The sequence below is a fragment of the Lissotriton vulgaris genome, chromosome 5, assembly GCF_964263255.1.
Source record: "Lissotriton vulgaris chromosome 5, aLisVul1.2, whole genome shotgun sequence".
NCBI classification, from domain to species: Eukaryota; Metazoa; Chordata; class Amphibia; order Caudata; family Salamandridae; genus Lissotriton; species Lissotriton vulgaris.
In genome coordinates, this window is record NC_141693.1 from 15,738,326 (window position 1) to 15,763,870 (window position 25,545).

The window sequence follows — 25,545 nt, forward strand, 5'->3', positions numbered from 1 at the left end:
CAGTAGGCGGGGCCGAGGAACTCACAACAAGGTTTTGGGTAAGGCCCGAAGGCGATCCCTCGACCTGGGCCTTATTTATTTGTACGGCCCCGGAGTCAGTCTAAGGAAGCTCCTCGTCCGAGCAATCCTCCACGGTGGCAAGGGCCCCGTCGTCGTCCCCTACCTCCTCGACGACTTCACCGAAATCTTCGGTCTCTGCGTGGTAGTCGTCCTCGACCTCCGACGCGGGGTTAGATTCCGAGATGTCCTGGATATCTTCATCCTCGACTTCCCCAGCATCGAAAATGTCCGTAGGTGGCGGTGCAGATTGCTGGGCCTCCAGGCGCGCAGCTCGACGGAGCTTGAGTGTTTTCTTGGACCGGAACCTGGAACAGGCCATACACTTGGCCTCGTCGTGGTCCGGCGACAGGCACTTGTTGCACACCGGGTGGACGTCGATATGTGGGTACTTCGAGGCACACACTGGACATCGTTTGAATGGACTTCGTTCCATGATGGATGGTCGAAGAGTCTGGAGCGTCGACTAGGCCCTTCCGCACCGAAAGCACGCAGAAGTACAAGCTTGGCTTGGAGCCGAGGAAAGTTGCGAAGCCGAACGCAAGACAATACCGACGCAAGTCCTAAAGACCTTTTGGTCTTAAGCAAAGTTAAGTTAATACTTATCGATTCCGACAAGAGGGAACCAAAGACATCCGAACCCAATGGCGGAAAAAAACAATCTGGGGATGGAGTCGATGCCCATGCGCACTGTAGTCCAGGGGAGGAGCCACCTATCTCGTGATACTTCGAAGACTCTTCCAGGACAACAATGTGCAATCATCCGGACCCAACACTAGGCGGCGATCAATGCACAGATATGAATTCAGCAGCCCACATGCCTCGAACGCATAATGGCAATGCCTTCACCATGGCGCTCCTTCCTGTCTTTCTTGATGAGTGAGAGTCCCGGTTGGACTGGTGTGTCCATTATCCGGTAAAAGTATTCATTGAGCCATGTTTCTGTGGTGAATGCTACATCCATGCGTGGTTCAGGATGACTTCTGCTAGTTCAGTTGCTTGCTGGGTTGCAGATCTGCAGTTGAGGAGCATGCACTTGGTTTCACTGCAGGGCTTTGGCTCTTGAGGTGAGGAGGTGATGGAATATTAATGAGGTGTGCTGGTGGCTTAGTCGATCTTGTTTGTGTGTGATTTCTCCACAGACATGTGATAGCCTGTTTCCTAGAGGAAGGGACGGTACTAAGAGGTTCTAGCCACTTCGCTCAGAGACATCGTGTTTTTTTTTTCAATTTGGTCTCTGTGCTTTGTTGCTTTGAGGCTTTGAAGTCCAGCTCTGTGGTTGTGTTTTGTATTGTCTTAGGAGCGTTCTGTTCTTGCATGTAGGAGAGGGGTGAGGGTGATGTGCAAGGTTTGGATATATGTTTTGGTTTGTTAAGATATTGTCGGGGCCCGGTATTACTTTGCAGCACTAGTTCTGAATGATGTGCCCATCACCAGTGTCAGATGATATTATCTACCCTCTGTAAGGCTCTACCTCCCACCTCAGTACCCAAATGAAAAACCAAGCATTACACACGCTGCCTAAAGGTGCTTCGATTTGAGGTAAGTACTACCAACTCTCTAACACTCACTCATTTATAATGTGAATAGTAGGGGTACACAGAGTGGAAGCGACCGGGCGGGAAGCCAAGTTAGGGAGACAAGTCTAGGAAAAGACAAGGGAATTGGACAGAGAAGATACTCATCAGCATTCCTGCACCCCCAATTCCCCCTAACCTCTCACCTGTGCAGCTCCAGGCTGTAGTTCACCATGTCCGCCACGGCCTGTGCATCGGCCGCAGACCCCGAGAGGGCACAATAAATACGCTCATGAAGGGGGGCCAGCTTGTCAAACACTCGGTTCACCACTGAGTCTCTGAAAAGGTGGGGAGAGGGACAGAATTAATTAGTTAACACTTAAAGGTCTGCATGAACCTCACCCCAACACCTAACAGCATTGTGACTACAAAAGGGCCTGAACTCTGGCTTATAGGGTACCACTCACTCCAAAGTATAACTCAGATCTGACCTACGAGGCCACGTCACCCCAAGATACAAATGGAGATCCAACCTCTGTGGCATCCCTGCTCCAGCTCTCTGGCTGGTGTATCACCCCAAAATACAGTGATATCTGACTTCTGGTACCCATCACCCCAAAAAAGAAACTGAGATCTGACCTCTGTGGTACCCCCATCCCTGCCCAGCTCTCAGGGTCCTGCACCACCCAAAGGAACAAACTGTGCATAGCCACGGGGTGCATCATATATCCAAGATACACGGGCAGTAAGGAATGACCTCTAGATAGCGGTTATTGCTTACTACTACACCCAGCATTAGAGTATATCCTGGACAAAGGATAGAAACTTAGGGGCATATTATCAAGAACGGCGTTAAAATTATCGCCAGTTTAGCGGCAGAACACTGCAGCTAAACTGGCGGCAGTGTTCTGCCGCCAGTTTATACAATACTTACATATATTATTAGCATATTTGAAACGAATTCCTCAAAACTCTTTGTGAGTCAAGAAAAGACTGCATGATTGCTCAGAGTTTTTGAAACTGAGCAGTATTTATAGTTTGTTAGGGCCCAGCTGCTCGCCTGCTGGTGGCCCACGCAGCCTCATACAGCTCAGAGAGTGGCTTCAGAGGGCTGGAGAGGAGGGTGTCTGTCACAGCTCAGAGAGTGGCTTCAGAGGGCCTGAGAGGAGGGTGCCTGTCACAGCTCAGAGAGTGGCTTCAGAGGGCCTGAGAGGAGGGTGCCTGTCACAGCTCAGAGAGCGGCTTCAGAGGGCTGGAGAGGAGGGTGTCTGTCACAGCTCAGACAGTGGCTTCAGAGGGCTGGAGAGGAGGGTGTCTGTCACAGCTCAGAGGGGCTTCAGAGGGCCGGAGAGGAGGGTGTCTGTCGCAGCTCAGTGAGTGGCTTCAGAGGGCTGGAGAGGAGGGTGCCTGTCACAGCTCAGAGAGCGGCTTCAGAGGGCTGGAGAGGAGGGTGCCTGTCACAGCTCAGAGAGCGGCTTCAGAGGGCTGGAGAGGAGGGTGTCTATCACAGCTCAGAGAGCGGCTTCAGAGGGCCTGAGAGGAGGGTGCCTGTCACAGCTCAGAGAGTGGCTTCAGAGGGCCTGAGAGGAGGGTGCCTGTCACAGCTCAGAGAGCGGCTTCAGAGGGCTGGAGAGGAGGGTGTCTGTCACAGCTCAGACAGTGGCTTCAGAGGGCTGGAGAGGAGGGTGTCTGTCACAGCTCAGAGGGGCTTCAGAGGGCTGGAGAGGAGGGTGCCTGTCACAGCTCAGAGAGCGGCTTCAGAGGGCTGGAGAGGAGGGTGTCTATCACAGCTCAGAGAGTGGCTTCAGAGGGCTGGAGAGAAGGGTGTCTGTCACAGCTCAGACAGTGGCTTCAGAGGGCTGGAGAGGAGGGTGTCTGTCACAGCTCAGAGGGGCTTCAGAGGGCTGGAGAGGAGGGTGCCTGTCACAGCTCAGAGAGCGGCTTCAGAGGGCTGGAGAGGAGGGTGTCTATCACAGCTCAGAGAGCGGCTTCAGAGGGCTGGAGGGGAGGGTGTCTGTCACAGCTCAGACAGTGGCTTCAGAGGGCTGGAGAGGAGGGTGTCTGTCACAGCTCAGAGGGGCTTCAGAGGGCCGGAGAGGAGGGTGCCTGTCACAGCTCAGAGAGCGGCTTCAGAGGGCTGGAGAGGAGGGTGTCTATCACAGCTCAGAGAGCGGCTTCAGAGGGCTGGAGAGGAGGGTGTCTGTCACAGCTCAGACAGTGGCTTCAGAGGGCTGGAGAGGAGGGTGCCTGTCACAGCTCAGAGGGGCTTGAGAGGGCTGGAGAGGAGGCTGTCTATCACAGCTCAGAGGGGCTTCAGAGGGCTGGAGAGGAGGGTGTCTGTCACAGCTCAGACCGTGGCTTCAGAGGGCTGGAGAGGAGGGTGTCTGTCACAGCTCAGACAGCGGCTTCAGAGGGCTGGAGAGGAGGGTGCCTGTCACAGCTCAGAGAGTGGCTTCAGAGGGCTGGAGAGGAGGGTGTCTATCACAGCTCAGAGAGCGGCTTCAGAGGACCTGAGAGGAGGGTGTCTGTCACAGCTCAGAGAGTGGCTTCAGAGGGCTGGAGAGGAGGGTGCCTGTCACAGCTCAGAGAGCGGCTTCAGAGGGCTGGAGAGGAGGGTGTCTGTCACAGCTCAGAGGGGCTTCAGAGGGCTGGAGAGGAGGGTGCCTGTCACAGCTCAGAGAGCGGCTTCAGAGGGCTGGAGAGGAGGGTGTCTATCACAGCTCAGAGGGGCTTCAGAGGGCTGGAGAGGAGGGTGTCTGTCACAGCTCAGACAGTGGCTTCAGAGGGCTGGAGAGGAGGGTGCCTGTCACAGCTCAGAGGGGCTTCAGAGGGCTGGAGAGGAGGGTGTCTATCACAGCTCAGAGGGGCTTCAGAGGGCTGGAGAGGAGGGTGTCTGTCACAGCTCAGACAGTGGCTTCAGAGGGCTGGAGAGGAGGGTGTCTGTCACAGCTCAGAGAGCGGCTTCAGAGGGCTGGAGAGGAGGGTGCCTGTCACAGCTCAGAGAGTGGCTTCAGAGGGCTGGAGAGGAGGGTGTCTATCACAGCTCAGAGAGCGGCTTCAGAGGGCCTGAGAGGAGGGTGTCTGTCACAGCTCAGAGAGTGGCTTCAGAGGGCTGGAGACGAGGGTGCCTGTCACAGCTCAGAGAGCTGCTTCAGAGGGCTGGAGAGGAGGGTGTCTGTCACAGCTCAGAGGGGCTTCAGAGGGCTGGAGAGGAGGGTGCCTGTCACAGCTCAGAGAGCGGCTTCAGAGGGCTGGAGAGGAGGGTGTCTATCACAGCTCAGAGGGGCTTCGGAGGGCTGGAGAGGAGGGTGCCTGTCACAGCTCAGAGAGCGGCTTCAGAGGGCTGGAGAGGAGGGTGTCTATCACGGCTAAGAGAGCGGCTTCAAAGGGCTGGAGAGGAGGGTGCCTGTCACAGCTCAGAGAGCGGCTTCAGAGGGCTGGAGAGGAGGGTGTCTATCACAGCTCAGAGAGTGGCTTCAGAGGGCCTGAGAGGAGGGTGCCTGTCACAGCTCAGAGAGTGGCTTCAGAGGGCCTGAGAGGAGGGTGCCTGTCACAGCTCAGAGGGGCTTCAGAGGGCTGGAGAGGAGGGTGTCTGTCACAGCTCAGAGGGGCTTCAGAGGGCTGGAGAGGAGGGTGTCTATCACAGCTCTGAGAGTGGCTTCAGAGGGCTAGAGAGGAGGGTGTCTGTCACAGCTCAGAGAGTGGCTTCAGAGAGCTGGATAGGAGGGTGTCTGTCACATCTCAGAGAACCGCTTCAGGGGGCTGGAGAGGAGGGTGTCTGTCACAGCTCAGAGAGCGGCTTCAGAGAGATGAAGAGGAGGGTGTCTGTCACAGCCAGAGAGTGGCTTCAGAGGGCCGGAGAGGAGGGTGTCTGTCGCAGCTCAGTGAGTGGCTTCAGAGGGCTGGAGAGGAGGGTGCCTGTCACAGCTCAGAGAGCGGCTTCAGAGGGCTGGAGAGGAGGGTGCCTGTCACAGCTCAGTGAGTGGCTTCAGAGGGCTGGAGAGGAGGGTGCCTGTTACAGCTCAGAGAGTGGCTTCAGAGGGCTGGAGAGGAGGGTGTCTGTCGCAGCTCAGTGAGTGGCTTCAGAGGGCTGGAGAGGAGGGTGCCTGTCACAGCTCAGAGAGTGGCTTCAGAGGGCCTGAGAGGAGGGTGCCTGTCACAGCTCAGTGAGTGGCTTCAGAGGGCTGGAGAGGAGGGTGCCTGTCACAGCTCAGAGAGCGGCTTCAGAGGGCTGGAGAGGAGGGTGCCTGTCACAGCTCAGTGAGTGGCTTCAGGGGGCTGGAGAGGAGGGTGTCTGTCACAGCTCAGAGAGCGGCTTCAGAAGGCTGGTGAGCAGGTGTCTGTCAGAGTGACACTTCATCCACTGATATTCCTAAAAGGCTTTTGGGAATGGTGCTTGATACGTCACCATCTAATTAGAATCACCGTCGATTTCCCTAGAGGTCTGTGTCAAATAGGGTTGAATTATGGTATATTAAAATGTCTCACCCCGTCCTGGTATTGACGTGTCTTCTGCTGCCAGCCTTTAGTGGTGGCTTTCTGTGACTTATAGTAGTAGAAGATGTCTTCCAAACAGCTTCTGAAGGTTTGTTTTATAACATTTCACACCAGGCTTTACATTCTAAGCAGCTATTGCTGAAATCTATGATTTCTATATGAGTTGTAAGTGTGACTTACCCCCCAGACACCCGTGAATCTGAGGCCACCACAACGCCGCCGTCAAACTCCACGGCGAGGATGGTCGTCTGCAGAGAGAGGGAAGAAATAAACATTGCAACTCAGAGAAGCAGCAACAATCTCAGCAAACATAGGGACACAGTTCACCTCTGGAATGTGTCAATCCTACCTGGGAAAGAACTGTTTTGAGGGAGAGACCATGAGATTGTGCGTTGCCAAACCATTGGGAGCTGTGCTTGAGAGGACGCGATAGAAACCGCGTCATCGAAGAAAATGGTCAACAACCTGGTAGCCCACTCTCATGTTAGCAAAGCCAACCTTGGTTCTATGCTCGTAAACGCTGGGACGAGGCACAAACATCTTCATAGTTTAACATTGACCACAGACTTCATCATTGAGGGACAGTCCAGTGCTTCCAACCTTAATACAGCGCCTGCGCTTGGAGGCGGACGTCTGGCTAGAGAGAAGCGATGGCTCTCACTTTCTTCGTGTGTCCTTATATTCTGTCTGCTACTTAGTTTATCTATCCATACTAATATAATAAAGAGAGAGCCCAAACCTCTGAGACTATGCAGAAGCCCACCATATACATTTAAAAGGTAAAAGAACCGTGCCAGCAAAGTAGTCCCTTGTGAGCGTGTCTGCGTTGTGCTGTGGGCGTGTGCTGGGAGCTTGACAAACGATGGGGGCGTGTGGTACGTTCCGCCCTTCATGCCATGTCTCATATCGTGTGCTGTGGGCATGTGCTGGGGGCGTGTGCGGGGCGCGGGATTAGGGAGAAAAAAAAGTGAGCGTTGTGCCCGATATTTCATTGTTTTTTCTTCCCAGGTTCTGTACATTCCAGCTCCGGGTGTCCACCCTGCTCCCTTTAAATACCCCTGCACCCCATAATCATAACCCACCCTTACTCCTTAAAATACCCCAACACCCTTAAACACTAACCCATCTTAACCCTATAAATATACCCTGCACCCCAAAACCCAAAACTATCCCTAAACCCTAAAAATACCCCTGTACCCCAAAACCCAAACCTAGCCCTGAGCTCTATAAATACCCCTGTACCTCAAAACCCAAACCTACCCCTGAACCCTAAAAATACCCCTGTACCCCAAAACCCAAACCTAGCCCTGAACCCTAAAAATACCCCTGTACCCCAAAACCCAAACCTACCCCTGAACCCTAAAATACCCCTGTACCCCAAAACCCCAACCTAGCCCTAAACCCTTAAAATACCCCTGTACCCCAAAACCCAAACCTACCCCATAACCCTAAAAATACCCCTGTTCCCCAAAACCCAAACCTAGCCCTGAACTATAAAAATAACCCTGTACCCCAAAACCCAAACCTACCCCTGAACCCTAACTGAACCCTAAAATACCCCTGTACCCCAAAACCCAAACCTAGCCCTGAACCCTAAAAATACCCCTGTACCCCAAAACCCAAACCTAGCCCTGAACACTTAAAATACCCTTGTACCCCAAAACCCAAACCTACCCCTGAACCCTAAAAATACCCCTATACCCAAAAACCCAAACCTAGCCCTGAACCCTAAAAATACCCCTGTACCCCAAAACCCATACTAAACCCTAAAACTACCCCTGTACCCCATAACCAAAAACTATATCTGAACCCTTAAAATACCCAGACACCCCAAAACATATACCTCAGTACCCCAAAACATATACTCATACTTACCTTATTCAAACATTTTAAAAAATGCATGCCTTTACCATTCATGCATTTACAACGAATTTTGTTGTAAATGTATGCTTGGTAAAAGCATATAAAATATAATGCCATGCGTTATAATGGCATTGCGGAGTCATGGTACTTTCGTTATGAAAGTATGCGGAGTGATGGTATGCGGAAAGAAAGTTGCGGAATAATGGGTGTTTACCCTCCCCCAGTAAGTACATTGGTGGCACGGCGGCCCACATCTCCAGCAACATACTCATATTTTTTTACCACCGATTTGAAAAATGCACAGGTCTCTCTCATTGAAGGCCAGCACCGACATACACTTTTAGACACACCTCCCGCCACAAGTTCTAGAATTGCGAACTTTAGAGCTGGGGAGCTACGTTCGAATCTCGGCATCAGCTCAACATCCTGTGATTCCAGGCAAATCGCGTTGTCTCCCCGTGCCTACCACAAATGAATGTGTTCTTCTGTAATGTAAATTGTGCTCATGCCATGTTGTCGAGTTCGCGCTATATAATATTGCAAGGAAAAATAAAGTAGGGAAACTCGAGTTCACACACTACTGAACGCGCACTCTTAAGTGCATCAGCAGTGCACTGTGAATCGGAGCGTGTCACAGGCCTGTCACAGATAAGAAATGCTATCAAAACGAAATCCTACAAAACAATATACTACTGGCCGGCAGCAATTCATACCCGGACAACGTCGGGACGGGCTGCTGGTGTCTTTATAAAAGTAAAACAGTGTATGGACATTCAGTTATTTTGTTATTAGGCAGGTCTATAGTACACAGCGTTCTGAGTCTCCAAGCTTCATGGCCTCCTCTGATGGGCCCAAGAGTCAAGAGTTGAAGGGGAGTGCCTGGCAATACATTTTGGGGTCTGGTAGCACAGTACTGAGGTTACCAGTAGTAAATTACTGTCCCAACTGGAATCTAATGACCTCTTGAACTCAGATAGGTAATGGTGTCACACTGGTTGGTAAATAATGTGGATCAGAAAGCTCCAGTCTCACTGGACACTAACACCCCTAAATAAGGCCATTCTGGTTGTGTGACTGAAGATGGTTGCTGCTGTGCCTGAGGTCTGAGAAGGTTCGGTGCAGGCAGCATCCTCGGATGTGACTGACGAGAGGTAAGACAGAAGATGCGGGACTGGTTCAGTGAAGGTGACAATGGACCACCGCCTCTGGGCACTGAAGAGGCGCCTCGTGGAAGCTGCTTGGAGGCTGCAGCTCCTCAGGCAGCCAAAGGACTGGAGGTAGGACATCACTGCCAGGAATTCAAAGCCGACACCTGGATGGACTCCCACCACAGAGCAGGACTTATGGAAGGTGGATTCTTGGGGGCAGGAGTCTCTCAGCAATCCATACGAGGGTCCTGGTGAGTCAACACAACGACTAAAACAAGGCATTCAATGACTGTGTGCTAAAAGTAAGGTTGCAATGATGTCTATTTACAGTTGCAAGGCATTATGGACATTGGAGTCCTGTCAATACTGGGACATTACGATCACTGACCTACCAACTCGAATATTGCATCAGCAATAAAATGACATAGAGTACTGGCTACTAAGAGGGTCATCTGATCCCCTAAACAATAAGAACTGTGAAGCTTAACTACTGCATGAGAGTGTATAAACGATATGTCTGCACTCTATCGTCACTGTTCGATTTTGCAGTATATTTAAATCCACAAGCACCCGACCTTCAAAAACTTCAAGAAGTGTATCACCACCTGCGTCAACACTCTGACCCCAAAGCAATGAAGCCACACAGTAAAAACATGAACATAAGAGAGCTGGTACATGGAAGACTTCAGAATGACCAAGCGACACTGCAAACAACTAGAACGGAAATGGAGAACCAGCCAAGAAAAGTATAGAAAGATGCTTTCAAAGCCGCCCAGAGAAGGTACCACAAGTTCATCCAAGAGACTAAGAGGAAGGCCCTAGTCAAACGAGCGAGTGCAAGCTCCAACAGCAACAAAGAAATCTTCACAATCAACAAGGATTTCACCACACCCACAGCTGCCAGCGGCAACATCAACCCAAACCAAGATCTGTGTAACGACCTGTCTAATTTCTTTTGCAGAAAGATCACAACCCTATACAGCAATGTTGCCTAGCACCGGGGCCCCTTACTCTCACCAGAAGTCTCCCGGTGCCGAACAAAGACAACACAATCACCACTTGGGACACCATTAGAACAGAGAAAACCATAGCAATCATGAAGATCCTACACTCAGCGGCGTAGAGTGGATTGCCAGCGCATGGCAAGTATTGCGCCCCCTAACTCGCACCGGTGCGCAAAACTTGTAAAGAAAACACATTTTTCAGCAAAAGACTTGCTGGCACAAAAAATGTCTTTTAAAATTTTGCACAACTAAGAATTTTGCACCTGGGAAACAGCACTTATGCCCATGTAGATCCTGCCACCATCACACACACCTTCGACAAAGGAGCGATGCCCTAACTCCCATCCTTTCCACCTCCATCAGTACAGCCATCTTCCTGGAAACATGCTGCCGTCACCCCCCTCCTAAAAAAAACCTTGGCAGACCCGACCAAACTTGCCAACCACAGACTAATATCCCTCCTCTGTGAGCCAGTCAAGGTCTTGGAAAAAGCCATCAACAAACGCCCCCCCAACCACGTCGCCAATCAGAAGCTTCTGGATGCCAAATGATCAGGATTTAGACCTAACCTCAGCCTGAAACGGCCCTCACAGCAGCAAAGGACGACACCCGGACGATCCTCGATGGGGGGCAACTGCAGTCCTCATCCTTCTAAGCCTATCAGCAGCCTTCAACACCACCTCCAATCCCATTCTGAAACTATGACTTCATGAGCAGATATCCAAGGACTCCCTCAAATGGGCCTGCTCCTTCCTCACCGGTAGAACATAAACTGTCAACACGCCCCATATTCTTCTGAACCACGGGGAATCATCTGTTGTCCCACAGGGCTCCTCGCTCAGCCCAAAACACTTCAACATCCATGTGACTCCACTGGTTAATATCAAACGGACTCACAAGATAAACATGCCACATACACAGACGACACGCAAAGGATACCGTCCCTCTCAGACAAAACACTTGTAAAGACCGAAGTGGTAGTCTTTCGGAAAGACACCTCACCATGGGATTCCACCTGGGTGCCCACAGACCTCAGTCCAACCACAACACTTCGCCCACAATCAAGAAACCGCAAAATCATGAGCCCACAAACTTGACATGGCCGCCCAAGTCAACACAGAAGCCTCGTCCTGCTTCAACACCCTAAGGATACTGAAAAAAATCTTCAAGTGGCTACTGTACAACACCAGGAAAACGATCCCCCAACCCTCTTCACTAACAGACTAGATTACAGGAACACCCTGTGTGCAGGGATAACCAACCAGCTCACAAGAAGACTGCAGACCATTCAAAGTGCAGCAGCCAGACTAGCTCTCAACCTCATGCGTCGTGCTCACATCACACCACACCTTAGGGAAGTTCACTGGTCCCTGATACACAAGCGTGCACACTTCAACCTCCTCACCCACACCTATAAAGCACTCCACAACACAGGCCCAGCCTACTTGAATAGCCACATTAATTTCCACCAATCTTTCATAAACATTCACTCTGTCGGACTCTCACTAGCGCACATCGCACACGTACACAAAAGCAGAGGAGGAGGTGAGAGGAGGAGGTGGTGCCTATTTATATCTGGCTCATAAAACCTGGAAAGAGTTCCCACAAACCTCAGAGCCTCTGCCTCCTCTCTTATTGACTTCTGCAAGAAGCTACATACCTGGTTCTTACAGTAAGCTCTCCATGGATGCCCTCGCATACCAGCCACAAAGCGCCTGGATACCCTCATGGGTGATAAGCGTGCTATTACAACACTGATGACAGACCATATGATATTGCAGCTTAGTGAAGGCCACTTAAAACAATTGCATTTGATTTGATAGGGACATCAAGTAACGACCTGAGATACTGCAACTTGTAAACTTCAAGCAGTTGGAGCTGACTCAAGAGGGGTGTCTAGAACTGCAGCTTTGTGAAAGAGTTTTCAGGCTTTTGCATCTGACTTGAGAGGGGCAACTATGAACAACTTGAGTTTTTCAGGTCCATCTTACCTGCATGAAGAAAAAAATAATTGCAAAAATGTATAGGGATATGTGGTAATGACTTAAGGTACTACAGCTTCGTGAAGATTTCAAGCCGTTGGATCTGACTTGGAGGTTCTCTAGTAGCAACTTCAGGTATTGCAGCTTTGTCAAAGATTTGTTAAGTAGTTGCTTCTTTCTCCAGAAGAAAAGCTAGTAAAGTCTGGAAGCCACCGCACCACGCTTCTACAGTACCCGGATCCTTATCCTACCTCACAGCCAAGGCCTGGAATGGACTCCCCCTTCACCTCCGATGGAGCCCGACACTGCACCAATTCAAGAAGGACCTCAAGACCTGGCTCTCCGTATGACCCCAACGCAGCCGCTCACACCCACCCCCAGCGCCTTGAGACCCTCATAGGTGAGTAGTGCGCTTTACAAAACTCTGACTGATTGGTTGAAGGAGTGGAACCTTATTAAAGACTTTAGGCTTTGCATCTGACTCAAGAGTAACATCTAGTAATAACTTGAAGTAAAATAGGTATGCATAAGGCCAGACCTATTGATTCTACCAATGCTTGTTTAACTTAGAAACATGGACTTAACCTATGTGCCCCTTTGTAGATAAAAGTGCCAAACTTTAGGTCTTTGACCCAGAGTCCTGCCAAAAAATTGACACACCAGCTAGTCACACAGAATTAAACATAAGCTAATTTATTGTTTGCAAAAAAAAACGGTTTGGCATTCTGAAACAGTAGCTTTCAGCTCGAGGCAGTGCTTAATTTGAGCGGTGGTTTCTGGTGCTCAGCACCGGCACTTAACTGCTTGAACCTGCAATTATGACAGCTGCCACGTGGTGGAGTTGTTTGTCTAATTTAAAGATGAGCAGAAAAATAGTTTTTTGTTAATTCAAGATACATTAACAACATAACGGCCAAATACATTAACAGCATAACGGCCAAAGCTGCCAACCTTGAAGCTGGGGAAAGAGGTTCGAGCCTCAGCGTCGCTCTTCATGCCGTGATTATGGGCAAATCACTTAATCTCCCCCTGCCTACAAAAATGAATGTGTCCATCTGTAATGTAACTGGTACTCATGTAAAGCACTCCAATACCTTCGAGTACTGCAAAAAAAAATAATAATAATAAATACCTGTCATCAAATCTGTAGTGTTCCGAGGCGGAAGGGCAGCAGTCTAGCTGACCCGCGCCGACGGAACGTCCCTGCGCTGAGGCATGACGTCAGACGCTGGAGTGTATAAATAAAGAGGCGTGGCTACGGTGGGCAGTCGGGAGCCATGTGTAGGCAGCAATTCTAGCTCCTGTGTTATTTAGTGTAGCGCGGCCGCTCACATAGGGCTAGCCCAGCACAAACGCTACACTGGCGACGAGGGTCCCACAGAACCCACCTCATCACCTACATGACGCCCTCATCACCCAGCCATTTCTCCGAGCGGCAAGCTCCGATTTCGAGCACCGAGTGGGGTATACAACAACCAGACCCCGGCCACGTGCACAGTGGCCTCGCTTGCGACACAGCCGGCAAACGGAGAAAGGAGGCGAGGGCAAGGCCCATTGAACGGATACGGCGCCTCCCACGTCGACAGAGTGGGTAAGGCCAGCACGCCACGCCGCCACCTCGAGCCAAGAGTCAACCCACAAACAGCAGGTACACGCATCGCCACCGAGGCCTCAGAGCCAGGTCGTGAGAGCGCGTGGTTGACGGAGCTCCTTCCTCCCTCACCCCACGCTGGAGGGATTGGACAGACCGCCTCCAAATCTACTTTGAAGGAGCGGGCATTTCTAGAGAAAGACGCAGAGCCCTACTCCTACACCTCGGTGGCAAGGACATACATCGCATCTACAAAACGTTGACGGAGGCCACACCGAAGACATACCAGACACTCCTCGCAGCACTGATCGCCTACTTTGAACCTATGGCGAGCAAGGATTACGAGAGGTTCATCTTCCGCCAAGCGAAACAGGAGGCCGACGAGTCGCTGGACGCTTTCCACGGCTGATTAAACGAACTAGCCAGCTCGTGCAGATTCCGGGATGAACAGGAGGAAATCCGAGGACAGGTCATCCAAGGCTGTTTCTCGTCCAAACTACGAGTCGCTATACTCCAAGAAGACGACAAACCCCTCGCCGACATACTCAAACTTGGTCGGTCTAAAGAACTGTCTCAGGCGAGAGCATCCCATTTGGAGTCGGCCCTACACCGGCCTGTCAAACTCGAACAAGTTCACACGGCAGAAAAGGTGAACGTGGTAAGACCAAAGGGGAGACAAACGAGCGGAAGAAAGCAACCTGACAAAAAGAAGGAGTGTGGATATTGCAGAGACCAGCCACGCCGTATGCAAGACTGTCCCGCAAGAGGAAAGAAATGTAGCGCATGCAGGTGGATGAAAACGAGCGGAAGAAAGCAACCTGACAAAAAGAAGGAGTGTGGATATTGCAGAGACCAGCCACACCGTATGCAAGACTGTCCCGCAAGAGGAAAGAAATTTAGCGCATGCAGGTGGATGAACCACTTTGCGGCGGTATGCAGGTCCACAAGAGCCAAGAAGGAGGCCGCACATGTGGTGAGAGAAGGAGGAGACAGTGAAGACATGGATGATGACGCAGAAGACTATCCAGTCCACTACGTATATGCCATCGACCAACCTAAAAGGAAGAAACGCCGCCTTCCAAAATGCCGCATCAAGATTCACCAACAAGAGGTGAGAGCCACCATTGACACGGGGCGTTTCTTGAACTTATGGCGGCGAACGTGTACAACCAACTGCAGGCAAAGCCCCCACTATGAGAGGCAAAGATCCGAGTGTTCGCATATGGCCACAAAATGCCTATCCCTCTGATCGGGTGTTTCAAAACAGAACTACAACACCAAGAGGCAATGGTGGCCACAACGATCTATGTCACGAAGGAAGGCAGTGGCATGCTGCTAAGCGGATTGTCGGCAGAAGACCTAAAACTCATATCTTATGCTCTGGCAGTACTAGAAGAAGAACTAGACACCATCATGGAAGAGTTTGAGGATGTGTTCAAAGGCATCGGATGCCTAAAATGGAAGGAAGTGTCTCTCCACATCGACCCATCAGTCCAACCGGTTGCACTGAGGCATCAGCGTATTGCGTTCCACCTAAGGAAGAAAGTGGAAGAGGAACAACAAGGGATCATAGAAAAGGTCAGTGGACCCACCGCATGGGTATCCCCGATCGTAGTAGCCCGAAAACCTAAGCAACCCGGACAAGTCCACATCTGTGTGGACATGCGCCTCCCGAACGCAGCGGTGAAGAGAGAACGGCACCTAACCCCCACAATAGACGATATCCTTGGGGAACTCAACTGCGCGAAGTGGTTCTCCAAGGTAGATCTTCGATCAGGCTATCACCAGCTGCCACTCCACCCGGATTCAAGGTTCATAACCACTTTTTCCACTCATGTAGGACTAAGGCGATATCGGCGCCTCAACTTCGGGATCTCGAGTGCAGCTGAAGTGTTCCAGAACACCATCCGCGAGGTCCTCAGTGGACTCCCGGGGTTCTAAACGTGAGCGATGACCTACTCATATATGCGACGTCCATTGAAGAACACCACCAAAGACTATGAGGAGTTCTACAAGGAATCAAAGAGTCAGGTTTAACCCTACACTGAGAAAAGTGCCAGTTCCTGCAGCGCAAAATCAGTTTCTTTGGGTATACCTTCTCAGACCACGGAGTAGCGCCGGACCCAGACAAGGTAAAGGATGTCCAAGAGGCCCCGGCCCCAACAAACGTCTCAGAAGCAAGGAGTTTCCTGGGGATGGTGAACTTCTGTGGGCGTTTCATCCCTGACCTCTCCAACCTCACCAAGCCACTTCGAGAACTGACCAAATCAGCCACCACGTGGCAATGGGGCCCAGAACAAGAGAAAGCTTTCCGAGACACAAAGGCAGCATTGTCAGCGGACACCACCCTCTCATATTTTGATCCCTCCAAGCCCACCAATGTGGCCGTAGACCCTAGCCCCTTCGGTCTAGGGGCAGTGCTAACGCAGCTTCAAAGCAACGGGGAGTGGGCACCCATCACCTACGCCAGTCGCTCATTGACAGACACGGGGCAGAGGTATTCTCAGATTGAGAGAGAGGACATAGCCATCCATTGGGCCTGCCGACACTTTCATGTCTACGTGTACGGCCACTCCTTCACGGGGACCACGGACCACAAGCCTCTATTACCCCTGTTCCACGGCACAGTATCAAAGCCACCTCCAAGAATCGAGAAGTGGATACTTCAGCTACAAGGGTACAACTACAGGGTGGAGTACAAGCCAGGGTCAACAAACCCCGCTGACTACCTGTCGAGACACCCCTGAGAAGCCACCCTGAAGGAGAGGGAAAAAGCGGAAGACACCGAGGAGTACGTCCGGTTGGTGACAGAAAGGTCCCGACCACTGCCCATGAGCCTGGAGTCCATCATTGAAGCCTCACAGAACGATGAATGCTTCCAACTGGTTGCCAATGCAATCCAGGCAGGAAACTGGCACCCTATCCAGGACTCCCTGAGCAAGAGGACACCCCATGCGAAAGCAACCCTGGAATCCATCCTGAGAATCAAAGAAGAACTGTCCCTTGACAGCCAAGGATGCCTCCTACGGGGCCCCCGCCTTGTCCTGCCGGCCAGCCTAACCCATCAAGCGGTGGAACTAGCACATAGAGGACACCAAGGCATGGTGAAAACCAAGAGCCGGCTGAGAGCCAAGGTGTGGTTCCCGGGCATGGACCCAATGGTGGAAGAAACTGTCAGAGCATGCAACTGGTGTCAGGCAGCGGGGCCGCCAGACCGCCCTCATCCAGTCGTGACTGAAGACAACCCTCAGAGGCCGTGGGAGTGCGTAAGTGCAGATTTTGGACACCTCCCTGATGGGCGATACGCGCTCGTGATAATTGATGACTTTACCAAGTATCCGGAGATAGAGATAGTAGGAAGCCAAACGGCCACAGAAGTCATCGCCAAATTCGAGAAGACTATCGCCACTCATGGCATCTTTGGAGTAGTCAAGACAGACAACGGACCGCCCTTCCTAGGACAAGAGTTTGCCGAGTACCTCAAGAGCTGGGGACCCCATCATAGCAAAATAACCCTGCGCTGGCCCCAGGCCAATGGGGAAGTCGAGAGGTTCATGCGCACGCTCAATAAGACCATCCGCATAGCCCTCGCAGATGGCTCACCTCTAGAAAAGGCCATCTGCAGCTTCCTGAGAGAATATCGCATGACCCCACATGTCACAACAGAGGCGGCACCGAGTGCGTCGACCATGGGCCGGATAGTGAAGGATACTCTCCCGAACCACCCCACGTGGGTTCCCGAACGGGCCAGCAAAGAAAAGGCCTTGGCAAATCGAACTCACTCCAATGAACAAGCCAGCAAACGACGAGAAGCCCACAAATCCATGATTCAACCGAGTGACCAGGTCTATGTCAAGGACCGTTACCCCGGAAGCAAATTCCGACTCCCGTTCGAACATCAACCGTGGACAGTCACTCACCGGAACGGCACCATGGTGACAGCCCAGAGAGGAGCCGAAACAGTCACCAGAGACACCTCATTCTTCAAGAAAGCACACCAGAGCAATTCACCGGGAGCAACACCGTCCAGCCCGAGTCCACAGCAGGAAGAGGAGCCAGAGACTGATCCATACATCTCGGAGGAAGAAGGCCCGAGGGGCCAAGACACCTTTCAGTTTTCAGCCACCCCTGAAAGCAGGATATCATGCCCGCTTCCTCCGGCTGGAGGAAACAGTACCCCAATCCCGGGGACACCAAGGGTGATGGTACCCAGGGGGGGCCAGGATAGATATGGACTGCAGCGGAATCCAGCCCCCTCCTCCCAGCTAGCTGACTACCTGGTGGACTGACGCCCTGAATGAACACTAACAGACCGGTAACAGATCCATTGTTTAATAATTTACTGTATTCTTTAAAATGTTCGGTTTTGATAAAGGTTAGAAGGAATGAAGTGTTCCGAGGCGCAAGGGCAGCAGTCTAGCTTACCCGCGCCGACGTAACGTCCCTGCGCTGACGCGTGACGTCAGACGCGGGAGTGTATAAATAAAGAGGCGTGGCTACGGCGGGCAGTCGGGAGCCACGTGTAGGCAGCAATTCTGGCTCCTGTGTTATTTAGCGTAGCACGGCCGCTCACATAGCGCTAGCCCAGCACAAACGCTACAAAATCCATTCTCCATTCTTAAAGCTTTGGCGACCTCGAGCAGCTTGAATTGTCACACTTGTAGCAGTGTGAGGCTTAGTAGTTGTGTAAGTACCATGGCAATGTGTTGTGCAAACTGCGGTTGGCGGTGGCCTCCGACAAGGAAACCCCCACACTTTTTACAAATGAAGTACTGGCTAGAGGGTGGAATTAGAACTCATTGATAACATTATAAGGATGGAAATTAAAACAGGACAAGATGAAACAGAAAGTAAGTTGCAGATACAGCAATGCATTTAATGTGTAACATTTATCTGATGTGGGTAAAAATATCAGTTTACCGCTGGCATCCGTTCATGCAGAACAATGCATGTTCATGAAAAGCTAAAGTTAGATCGCATTTTAAAGCTTGGGGGGTCTTTATTACAACACTGGCAGGTCTAGCGTCTTTTTTAGGGCTCGACCTCTGCCAATGCGCAAGCATTGCAGATGTCGAGACATATTGCTTATCCAGAGCTTAACTAAACGGGCGATTTGATGCTGTGCCCGTGAAAAAGCGCGTGCACAGCATCAAAGCCACCAGCCTCCCTCCCACAAGCTTTCCCCAGCGTGCGCTCTGGCATTTCTCCTCCCCTAATTATTTACTGCCCACGGCCGGCCGGCACATCAAAGTCTGCTGCTCCCCGTGTGTCTCGCTTTTAGTGGTGTCATTGTCAGCTCTTTACATTAGATGCTATCATGGTACATGAGACCGTACTTTTCTTTTGTTTTTTCATGTACAGATTTTCTCGTATTATTCTGCCATTGTAGATTGCTTTTGAACTGTTGGACTATACTGGGAAGCTCCCTGCCGGTATTCTTCTTTAAAGAAATACTTTTAAAAAACATGGTGGTGGTCTTTATCCGACATCCAGGGTTTCTTTCTTATTGTTTTGAGACTTCGTACTGCATTCTGAATTAGAGAATGCTATGTTAATTTTACCCCTATTTGTAGTTTAGACTTGGTATTATTAGCACGTGTGCAATGTATGTCTATTGATTGGGGCGGTTCTGGCACCCAGCAGATGCTTTTCACAGGACTTGACCTTGCAAAGTAGATTGTTTTTCTTGCAACTTTGTGCTATTGTAGTGATAATACGGTTCATACCAACTTGCTTGTTTAGCTGCCGTTTTTATTTTTCACTTATTTCCTCTGTGGCCGCTACCGGTGATCACAATGCTTTGTAATCTTGGATTTTTTTCCTGCTTAAACTTGTGCTCTCTGGTGTGTCCGTTCACAATCGCGGTCCTTCTCCGTTTTTAAAATATTGAACCAGATATTATCTTAAACTCCAGGGTTTGTGATTTAATTTTAATGTGCAGTCCCATTTTGCTAATGCAAGATTTCTTATGTAACAGAATCTGGTGCATTTACTCTTGTGACTGACCTTTCAAAATCTCAGTGGCCATCTTTTTTCCCCTTTTTAGGGCTCGACCTCTGCCAATGGGCCTGCCAACCCACCACACAGCTCCACCGATGCACCCACCACACAGCTCCACCGATGCACCCACCACACAGCTCCGCCGATGCACCCACCACACAGCTCCGCCGAGGCACCCACCACACAGCTCCACCGATACACCCACCACACAGCTCCACCGATGCTCCAACTAAGCTCCACCAATGCACCCACCACACAGCTCCACCGATGCACCCACTAAGCTCCACCGATGCACCCACCACACAGCTCCACCGAGGCACCCACCACAGAGCTCCACCGAGGCACCCACCACACAGCTCCACCGATGCACCCACCACACAGCTCCACCAATGCACCCACCACACAACTCCATGATGCACCCACCACACAGCTCTACCTACACAGCTCCACCGATGCACCCACCACACAGCTCCACCGATGCACCCACCACACAGCTCCACTGATGCACCAACCACCCAGCTCCACCGATGCACCCACCACACAGCTCCACCAATGCACCCACCACACAACTCCATGATGCACCCACCACACAGCTCTACCTACACAGCTCCACCGATGCACCCACCACACAGCTCCACCGATGCACCCACCACACAGCTCCACTGATGCACCAACCACCCAGCTCCACCGATGCACCCACCACACAGCTCCACATACACAGCTCCACCGATGCACCCACCACCCAGTTCCACCGATGCACCCACAACATAGCTCCACCGACACAGCTCCACCGATGCACCCACCACAGAGCTCCACTGATGCACCCACCACACAGCTCCACCGATGCACCCACCACACAGCTTCACCGATGCACCCACCACACAGCTCCACCGATGCACCCACCACACAGCTCCACTGATGCACCAACCACCCAGCTCCACCGATGCACCCACCAAACAGCTCCACCTACACAGCTCCACCGATGCACCCACCACCCAGTTCCACCGATGCACCCACAACATAGCTCCACCGACACAGCTCCACCGATGCACCCACCACACAGCTCCACTGATGCACCCAACACACAGCTCTACCAATGCACCCACCACACAGCTCCACCGATGCACCCACCACACAGCTCCACCTACACAGCTCCACCGATGCACCCACCACACAGCTCCACCGATGCACCCACCACACAGCTCCACCGAGGCACCCACCACACAGCTCCACCGATGCACCCACCACACAGCTCCACTGATGCACCCACCACACAGCTCCACCGATGCAGCCACCACACAGCTCCACCGATACACCCACCACCCAGCTCCACCGATGCACCCACCACACAGCTCCACCGATGCACCCACCACACAGCTCCACTGATGCACCCACCACAGAGCTCCACCGATGCACCCACCAGAGAGCTCCACCGATGCACCCACCACAGAGCTCCACCTATGCCCCAACCACAGAGCTCCACCGATGCACCCACCACAGAGCTCCACCGACGCCCCAACCACACAGCTCCACTGATGCACCCACCACACAGCTCCACCGAGGCACCTACCACACAGCACCACCGAGGCATCTACCACACAGCTCCACCTATGCACCCACCACACAGCTCCACCGAGGTACCCACCACACAGCTCAACAGAGGCACCCACCACACAGCTCCACAGAGGCACCCACCACAGAGCTCCACAGATGCACCCACCACACAGCTCCACCGAAGCACCCACCACATAGCTCCACCGATGCACCCACCACGCAGCTTTACTGATGCACCCACCACACAGCTCCGCTGAGGCACCCACCACACAGCTCTACCGATGCACCCACCACACAGCTCCACCGATGCACCCACCACACAGCTCCGCCGAGGCACCCACCACACAGCTCAACCGATGCACCCACCACACAGCTCTACCGATGCACCCACCACACAGCTCCACTGATGAACCCACCACACAGCTCCACCGATGCACCCACCACACAGCTTCACCTACACAGCTCCACCGATGCACCCACCACCCAGCTCCACCGATGCACCCACCACACAGCTCCACCGATGCACCCACCACACAGCTCCACCGATGCACCCACCTCACAGCTTTACCGATGCACCCACCACACAGCTCCGCCGAGGCACTCACCACACAGCTCTACCGATGCATCCACCACACAGCTCCACCGATGCACCCACCACACAGCTCCGCCGAGGCACCCACCACACAGCTCAACCAATGCACCCACCACACAGCTCTACCGATGCACCCACCACACAGCTCCACCGATGCACCAACTAAGCTCCACCAATGCACCCACCACACAGCTCCACCAATTCACCCACTAAGCTCCACCGATGCACCCACCACATAACTCCACCGATGCACCCACCACACAGCTCCACCGATGCACCCACCACACAGCTTCACCGATGCACCCACCACACAGCTCCACTTACACAGCTCCACCGATGCACCCACCACCCTGCTCCACCGATGCACCCACCACACAGCTCCACCGACACAGCTCCACTGATGCACCCACCACACAGCTCCACTGATGCACCCACCACACAGCTCCACTGATGCACCCACCACACAGCTCCACCGATGCTCCAGCTAAGCTCCACCAATGCACCCATCACACAGCTCCACCAATGCACCCACTAAGCTCCACCGATGCACCCACCACACAGCTTCACAGATGCACCCACCACACAGCTCCACTGAGGCACCCACCACACAGCTCCACCAATGCACCAACCACACAGCTCCACCAATGCACCCACCACACAGCTCCACCAATGCACCCACCACACAGCTCCACCTACACAGCTCCACCGATGCACCCACCACACAGCTCCACCGATGCACGCACCACACAGCTCCACCAATGCACCCACCACACAGCTCCACCGATGCACCCCCCACACAGCTCCACTAATGCACCCACCACACAGCTCCACCGATGCAGCCACTACACAGCTCCACCGACACAGCTCCACCGATGCACCCACCACCCAGCTCCACTGATGAACCCACCACACAGCTCCTCCGACACAGCTCCACTGATGCACCCACCACAGAGCTCCACTGATGCACCCACCAGAGAGCTCCACCGATGCACCCACCACAGAGCTCCACCTATGCCCCCACCACAGAGCTCCACCGATGCACCCATCACAGAGCTCCACAGATGCCCCCACCTCACAGCTCCACCGATGCACCCACCACACAGCTCCACCGAGGCACCCACCACACAGCTCCACCGAGGCACCTACCACACAGCTCCACCTATGCACCCACCACACAGCTCCACCGAGGCACCCACCACACAGCTCAACAGATGCACCCACCACACAGCTCCACAGAGGCACCCACCACACAGCTCCACAGATGCACCCACCACACAGCTCCACCGAAGCACCCACCACACAGCTCCACCGATGCACCCACCATGCAGCTTTACCGATGCACCCACCACACAGCTCCGCCGAGGCACCCACCACACAGCTCTACCAATGCACCCACCACACAGCTCCACCGATGCACCCACCACACAGCTCGGCTGAGGCACCTACCACACAGCTCAACCGATGCACCCACCACACAGCTCTACCGATGCACCCACCACACAGCTCCACTGATGCACCCACCACACAACTCCACCGATGCACCCACCACACAGCTCCACCTACACAGCTCCACCAATGCACCCACCACCCAGCTCCACCGATGCACCCACCACCCAGCTCCACCGACACAGCTCCACCGATGCACCCACCACACAGCTCCACTGATGCACCCACCACGCAGCTCCACCTACACAACTCCACCGATGCACCCACCACCCAGCTCCACCGATGCACCCACCACACAGCTCCACCGACACAGCTCCACCGAAGCACCCACCACACAGCTCCACCTACACAGCTCCACCGATGCACCCACCACCCAGCTCCACCGATGCACCCACCACACAGCTCCACCGACACAGCTCCACCGATGCACCCACCATACAGCTCCACTGATGCACCCACCACACAGCTCCACTGATGCACCCACCACACAGCTCCACCGATGCTCCAACTAAGCTCCACCAATGCACCCACTAAGCTCCACCGATGCACCCACCACACAGCTTCACCGATGCACCCACCACAGAGCTCCACCGAGGCACCACCACACAGCTCCACTGATGCACTCACCACACAGCTCCACCAATGCACCCACCACACAGCTCTACCTAAACAGCTCCACCGATGCACCCACCACACAGCTCCACCGAGGCACCCACCACACAGCTCCACCGAGGCACCCACCACACAGCTCCACCGAGGCACCCACCACACAGCTCCACCGATGCACCCACCACACAGCTCCACCGATGCACCCACCACACAGCTCCACCTACACAGCTCCACCGATGCGCCCACCACACAGCTCCACCGATGCACCCACCATACAGCTCCACCAAGGCACCCACCAAACAGCTCCACCGATGCACCCACCACACAGCTCCACCGAGGCACCCACCACACAGCTCCACAGATGCACCCACCACACAGTTCCACAGATGCACCCACCACACAGCTCCCCCGAAGCACCCACCACACAGCTCCACTGATGCACCCACCACACAGCTCCGCTGATGCACCCACCACACAGCTCCGCCGAGGCACCCACCACACAGCTCCACCGATGCACCCACCACACAGCTCCACCGATGCTCCAACTAAGCTCCACCAATGCACCCACCACACAGCTCCACCAATGCACCCACTAAGCTCCACCGATGCACACACCACTCAGCGCAACCACAGCATCACTGGTTCAAATATGTTCTTTCAATGTTTCAAGCTGTTTTCAAGCTTTCACGCTTTATTACAAATCACAAAAAGATGTTAATATTTCACTTCTGTTCTTGGATTTTCGTCACATTAAAAACACTGAACATAATCTTCACAAAAGTTATTTACAAAAGTTTAAGCTATTGCCATTACAAATTAAATAAATTATTTAAGTATTAATTATTTTAAAAAATTAAAAGCCATTGTTATTTGTAATATCAATACATCTAAGTCACGTAAATACAAATCATGTTGCATTACAAATGCTATAGGTGTCATATTTGCGAAAGTTATAACTGTTGGCATTGTAAATGACAACGCTAATAATTTAGCTATTTTAAAAAATAACACATAAATAAAAAAAATTCATTTATAAGACCAATAGCTCAAACTTTCCTAATGCGAGCCCTATTGCATTTCCAATGCTTGTTTATTTTTATTTTAAATACTTGCAAGTCATGGGGGCTCGCGGTGCAGCTGATGCCTCGGACTGGCAGAGGTGCCGCCCTCGGTGCCTGCCACTGGAGAACAGTTTAAGTTACTTTAAAAGTGACCCACAAGGAGGGATCGCCCACCCCCACCTCTTACCCCAGTCTTGATCTCGCAGGCCGTGCTCCAGGGGTCGGCTGCGCCCTCCATGTCTGCGCTCTCCTCTCCCTGTGTCTGTCCCTCCTGCTCCCTTGCACTTCCTACTGTCCTCGGCTGCGAAAGTGAAAGTGAAACCTTCTGAATGGAATGCATTACAGCTCATGGTGCAGTACTCGTGGCGGCCGGCAGAGGGCGCCGGAGGTTTGTTTATTCCATCTGCTGCTCTCATCCCCCTCCGCCCTCTGTGCATGGAAGGGCTGGGAATCCCCTTTTCGGAACCGCACCGCCAGCGCGTTCGTCCGCCTAGAGACTGGTGACGCGTCAGACGCACTCACACACCATTGGCTGACTTCACCGCACGAAAAGCTCCAGACAGCGCGGTACAGGAGCACGCCTGCCTGGCAACTTATGACGCAGTGTGCGGCCCCTCACGCCAT

General features: G+C 52.8%; 1 protein-coding gene across 1 annotated transcript in view; it reads right to left on the bottom strand.

Moving 5' to 3' along the window:
• The window catches only part of PSMB9 (proteasome 20S subunit beta 9), a 56,028-nt gene extending 30,787 nt beyond the window's left edge, over nt 1-25,241 (bottom strand). Inside the window, exons 1-3 of the mRNA XM_086920678.1 lie at nt 25,109-25,241; nt 6,252-6,319; nt 1,781-1,912 (exon numbers count right to left, since the gene is read on the bottom strand). Coding sequence (XP_086776804.1) covers nt 1,781-1,912; nt 6,252-6,319; nt 25,109-25,159 — 251 coding nt within the window. The 5' untranslated portion in view covers nt 25,160-25,241. The remainder of the gene's footprint in view (nt 1-1,780; nt 1,913-6,251; nt 6,320-25,108) is intronic.
• Nucleotides 25,242-25,545: the final 304 nt, after the last annotated feature.